The 5852-nt window shown below is 57.4% G+C and overlaps 1 protein-coding gene across 7 annotated transcripts in view; it reads left to right on the top strand.

Moving 5' to 3' along the window:
- Positions 1-3344: 3344 nt before the first annotated feature.
- The window catches only part of WDR86 (WD repeat domain 86), a 29027-nt gene continuing 26519 nt past the window's right edge, over positions 3345-5852 (top strand). For 2 of the 7 annotated variants that reach the window (XM_058428131.1, XM_032762247.2), the window contains exon 1: positions 3345-3465. In XM_058428131.1, the coding sequence (XP_058284114.1) occupies positions 3369-3465 (97 nt within the window). In that variant the 5' untranslated portion in view covers positions 3345-3368. Of the gene's footprint in view, positions 3466-4019; positions 4632-5141; positions 5291-5852 lie in introns of those variants that run through there. The other 5 variants (XM_032762246.2, XM_058428129.1, XM_058428118.1 and 2 more) reach the window with 5 other exon arrangements.

Below are 5852 nucleotides of genomic sequence, written 5' to 3'. Positions count from 1 at the left end.
GCTGGTCTCAAACTCCTGACCTCAGGCGATCCACCCACCTCCGCCTCCCAAAGTGCTGGGATTACAGGCATGAGCCACCGCGCCTGGCCAACAGTGAGCATCTATCTCTTCATGTGCTCATTGGTCATGACACATCTTTGGGGAAATGTCAAGTCCTTTTCCCATTTTATAACTGGGTTGTGGCCTTTCATTGTTGAATTGTAGGAGTTTTTTTAATATGTTCTGGATTGTAGACCTTTGTCAGATACATGATTTTCTCCCAACCTATGGGTTCTCTTTTCATTCTCTTGACAGTGTCTTTTGATGCACATGTTTTGAATTTTAATGAAGTCCAATTTATTTTTCATAGAGCCTCTTGTATAGTTTTAAAACTTATAGTGCTTATAAGATAGTACAAATATAGATACAAAGAATAATCTAATGAAACCACATGTGCCCACTACTAAGATTTCACATAATCATTTGACTTCAGACTTTCAGTGACTGAGGTTTTAGGTGTGGGCAGGTATTATTTCTGCAACTGGGTTTTGCAGGCTCTCTGCGAGGTTCATCTTTGGCTCCCTAATATTTAAGTCGACACTCCTTCTGCTCCCTGAAGAGACTCCCTCCTCCTCTTGCTCGTCGGGGCTCTCACTCTATCTGTTGCCTGCTGTCTCCGGCATCACCAACTTCTCTCTCCAAGTTCTTTCTTAGCAATATTTAAAGCTCATCTCTGTCTTTAAAAAGTTGAGTTCTTCCACACTGTGCCCTCCTCTGGCTGCCTTCCTCCAACCAGCATCTATGTCATTAGTGGCACAGATGCTCCTTGAGTGACTAACGATGTCATGTTCTGATAAACCCATTGCAAGTTGAGAATATTCTAGGTCAAAAATGCATTTAATATGCCTAACTTGTGGAACATCATTGCTTAGCCCAGCCTTCCCTTAAATGTGCACAGAGCACTTGCATTAGCCTTACATTTGGGCAGAATCATCTTACACAAAGCCTATTTTAAAGTAAAGTGTTGAATATCTCATGTAATTTATTGAATACTGCACCAAAAGTGAAAAACTGATTGTATTGGCACTGGAAGTACAATTTCTACTGAATGTCATCACTTTCATACCATCATAAAGTTGAGCAATGCTAAGTTGAGACTATCTGTACAATTACCCTCAAATATATCTTCGATCACGCACTCTCACCCCCGGGGTGAAAAACCTTCAGGACTTCCTGTTTTCTCTCGACTCCCCTGGGCCTGGGGTAGCAAGGTCTTCTCCCGGGAACACAGTGCTTGTGAGAGTCTGCAGGTGGCTGCAGGACTGGGAAGGCTTCCGTCCTGTTGAAAAATACTAGCACTTAGCACAGTACCTGACACACAGTAAGTACCCAAACTATGAAGATGATGATGACCACAGGCACCCTCACCACCAGCATTGCAGGTTGTGCCAGAAGGGAAAGAGCAATTCTGACAAAGCTCTGGCTATGACGTTCCCTGAGGGCGCCCCTCAAGGTTCCTCCCTGTCACCCCCCCCCCCCCCCCCCCCCACACACACACACACACACAACTCGAGAATATCCAGCTATCACCATGCTTCTTAGAGAGGCCCCAGAGGGTCACTCTTTCCAGCAGGGTAAATTGTGGCAGCTCCTGTGGCATGGGAATGAGCACTCCCTGGCACAAAACGCACCCCCCCCAAACCCTTCACTTGTTAAACACTGCCCCTTTCTTGCTTCTTAAAGCTTAACCATTTCCTCCTACACCCTACCAGGTTCCCTTCCCACGGTGCCTTCCATTTATAACGTGATTGGGTCCAGGAGGGTCTGGGCACCACGGGACTCCAGGCCCTCTTGGAGGCTCCAGAAGAGTTAAAGGTGCGAAAGGGGAAGGGAGCCCAGGTTCTGCTGGGGACCCAGCCTGACTCCTGGGTCTCTATAGCTTTGCTATCTCAACGTGGAGGGTGGGGGAGACCCCAGTTTCAGGGCAATTAGGGGAGACCTCAGTTTCAGGGGAATTCGGTGCTGTTTTCCAATCTCCCCAGCTTCTTGTACTCCTGTTAGCTCTGGGTGCAATTTCTCAGAGGAGAGTCTGTAATCTACGACCTGCAAGAGAAAAGGGAAGACAGGCTGGCTGGGGACATCTGCACCTACAGCTCTACAGTCCAGACTCAACCCCCAGAGATGGCTGGCTCACCCCCACTAGGGGGCCACTTTGTGCCAAACCAGAGAAGGAGGGGTGGAGGAGGTGGAGAAGCCAAGAAAAAAAATCTATCAACTTGGAAAGAGGAAGTAGGTAAGGTCAGCGGTGTGTGGACTGCAGGCTCCCAAGCTGACGGCGCTGGCGCTTCTGAACCCTCTGCCTGCTGGGAGCTGAGCATGGGGCTGATGGCTTGTGTTGGTTGCAGAAGAGAGGAACCAGAGTGCATGGGTGCCACCTTGCTCAGGAATCCTGCGTGACCTCCTTGAAAGTTAAGCTCTTCTCCTGGTGGTTCTTTCCTCTGGCCCACGACCAGGCAAGCTCGCCCAACCTACGATCTGTCCCCAGCTCCCAAACTGCTTTCAAACCCCTCCCCTCTTAGTTTCCAAAAGAGTCGATGCCTGGTTCTCCTTGGCCCCTCTGCCCAGAAAGTTTGGGTTTCCTCTGGCACTTCTCCGGATAAACCCTCCCAGCCTCCATGGTCCTCACACTCACCTTCCCTAAGGGCTGCAGCCGCAGGGCCTGCCCAAGATCCCCACTACTGCCCTGTCTGTCCTCACCTGGAGGCCACACCGCAGTTTCACACCTGGATGTGCAATGGCCCCCTGAGGTTCACCGGTTCCTAAGAGGAACTCGTGATCAGCCTGTAGGGGACAAAACAGTCTACCTAGCCTCTCAGCACAAGACAGGCTCCCCGTCCTCTCCCGCTCGCAGGCATCCAAATTCTGAAGCCTCCACCTCCTGAAAACGTCTGTCTCTCCTTTCCGCCTCCCTCTCTCCGGCTGGATGACCTCAAATCTCGTCCTAACGCTCCTCCACTGGCCCCCTCTCCGTCACCTGCTAAGGAAGGGCCACGCTCCTTAAGCTGAGGCGCCAGCTGCTTTACAAGTTTTGAGGGAAAAGAACGGATTTCTCTGGTTAGGCCACTCAGGGCATAAACGACCCAAGGGCCTGGGACACCCCACGACGGGGTTTTCTTTGGAGTCTGGATGGAGCAGAGCGTGCAGTGCTGGTCGTCCCGTTGCGGGCTGGCTCGCCAAAGACGCCCCTTCCTGCCCTCCTCCTCTCCTCCCTAGGCTCCTGAGAGAGCCCTGGAGAGTTCTGGAAATCCTGCTACCTTTAGGACCTGGGGGATCCGAGTGGGGGGGTCACCTTCCCCGCCCCCAGCGAAGTCGGCGCCGGAACTGCCCTAATGGAAACCAGCCGCCGGGCGCTCCGGGAGGGCTCAGGCCGACCCCGGGGGGCCATTAGAGGCGCGCCAGGCCGAGGGAGCCCGCGGCGGCTGGAAGGTGAACTTGACATCCCGGCTCCACCGATCCCGCAGCGGCTCGCACCCCATCTCCACTCCGGCCAGACCAAAGTAGAATCTGGGGTGTGCGCGTGATTTCCCAGGGAGGGCGGACTCGGGGCTTTCCCTGTCGCACCCTCCATCGGGGGACCGCCCCCAAGTCCCCGAGAGCCCCTCGGGCAGGGTCCTTAGGGCTCAGAGTATGGGAGGACCTGGCTTGCCTGGTGGAGGCGAGTAGCCGAGGGGTCGGTGGAGCTGCGCCCCAAATGAGTTCCCGGCGCGCGATTCTCCCCCACCCGGACCCTTTGTCCGCCTCCCCCTCCCTCGTCCCGTCCCTTGGCTCAGGGGACCCAGGCCGCGGCGGCGGAGGTGGCAGAGGGCAGAGCCCAGAGGCGCAGCCCGGGCAGCTGGGAGGGTCGCACGTGGAGCCGTCCCCCGGACCCGCGCAGCGACGGCGGGGAGAGGCTGCAGGCGCGCGGGGTGGGGGCTGGGGCGCAGCCCGAGAAGTGGGAGGGGATCGGGTGAGGGGTGGTCTCTGAGGAGGAGCCAGGCTGGACCGTATTGTTCCGCGCTCGGCCAGGGAGGGCGCGGGGCGCTCGGCTTCCCGTGTTCCTCTCCCCGCCCCCGCCCCGTGGGCGCGAGAGGAGGCGGGGGGCTCCTTGTGCACCAGAGACGCAGCTGCCTTGTTCGCCCAGTGGGGTGTGGGTCCTCCGAGCGGTGCTGGGAAGGGGGTTTTCTCCGCCCGCGCGCCCAGGACCCTACCCAGGGCGGAGGTCCCGAGTGGGCCGCCCCCCGCAGCGCCCTGGGTTCGCGGGCCCAGAGGCTGGAGGCAGCGGGGAGCTAGCGTCCTTGACCCTCCCCTCGCCGCGTGCCTCCGCAGGAGTCGGGCTCCCAGTTCCCCGCGATGGCCGCGGGCCGCAGTCGTACGGAGCCGCCGCGCGGACCCCGGGGCGCCCCTCCCTAGCGGGGCGCAGCTCCTTCTTGTTCCCCGCCCGGCCAGCGGGATGGGGGGCGGCGGGTCGGCCCTGAGGGTCTGCGCCGACCACCGCGGGGGTATCAACTGGCTAAGCCTGAGCCCCGACGGGCAGCGCCTGCTGACGGGCAGCGAGGACGGCACGGCCCGACTCTGGAGCACCGCGGACGGCCAGTGCTGCGCGCTCCTGCAAGGTAGACCCTCCCACTCCCTCCCTGCCCTCTTCGCCGCAGCTCTGCGGCCCCAGACCGCGGACCCCAGCTCCTGCGCCCGCAGACCCCTTTCTAGAAGTCCAGCCCCCGCTCATCCCGGCACACTCGCGGAAGAGAGCTTGTCTGGGCCCAGCATCTGGCTATTGAGCGCACGGCAGGGCAGGGTGAGGTCCGGGGGTGGGGTGCGGGTGCAGAGCAGGGTGCGGCCGGGATCGGATGGGTGGGTCGAGGGGCGTCCGCTACAAAGGCGAAGATCATTTGTCAACCAGCGGCAGGAAATCTCCCTTGACAACAATGTTAACAAACAAAAAGTTGCACCTATACCCCTTCTAAGCAAACCTTCCCTTGTCTCTAGGTGCCTCGTGGCCTCTTTGCGGCCAACTGTGCTCTTCTGCTGGCATTTCCTGTTGACGACTATCGTAGTAACAATAGGGGCTTGTTAAGGGCCAGCGGTGCGGAGAGGTGTGCCGTCGTCACACTATGTTATCCCACATACAGACGTGGAAACAGGCTGGGAGTTAAGCAATTCGCCCAGGTCGCACAGCCAGTGAGGGGTAGATGGCAGTCTGAGCCCTCTCATTGCTGTAAACCCTGCCTGCATGCCTGTTGGTTTCTATTTGTGTCCTGTACTCACTCAGGAGGTCAGTGTGCCTCGGGTGCACCTTCCCCTGGGCCTGTCCCATGCACTGTGAGGTCCCTTTCAGCTCTGGCCCTCCTATTGCCCAGGTAGCACACATAGTCCCCCTGGATGAGCCGCGAGGCTTTCTGTTGTGGGTAATGCTTTATCACCGCCGGCTTTTCCACCATCGTCAGTGAACCCGCTGTGGCCTCGCCCAGGCCTTCCAACTTAGGTCGGATATTAGCTCCAATATTGGCTAATCCTGATACTGCTGGTTTTAAATAAGAACAGTTGACCAGGTTCTGTGGCTCACACTTGTTATCCCAGCACTTTGGGAGGCCAAGGCGGGCGGATCACCAGAGGTCAGGAGTTTGAGACCAGCCTGGCCAACATGATGAAATCCTGTGTCTAATAAAAATACAAAAAATCAGCCGGGCGTGGTGGCAGGTGCCTGTAATTCCAACTACTCAGGAGGCTGAGGCAGGAGAATCACTTGAACCCAGGAGGCAGAGGTTGCAGTGAGCCAAGATCGTGCCACTGCACTCCAGCCTGGGTGACAGAGCCAGACTCTGTCCCCCCCCCCC

The sequence above is a fragment of the Hylobates moloch genome, unplaced genomic scaffold (assembly GCF_009828535.3).
Source record: "Hylobates moloch isolate HMO894 unplaced genomic scaffold, HMol_V3 SCAFFOLD_1, whole genome shotgun sequence".
Taxonomy (NCBI): domain Eukaryota; kingdom Metazoa; phylum Chordata; class Mammalia; order Primates; family Hylobatidae; genus Hylobates; species Hylobates moloch.
Note: the sequence above shows the minus strand (reverse complement) of the source record. Positions and strands in the feature narration are given on the sequence as shown.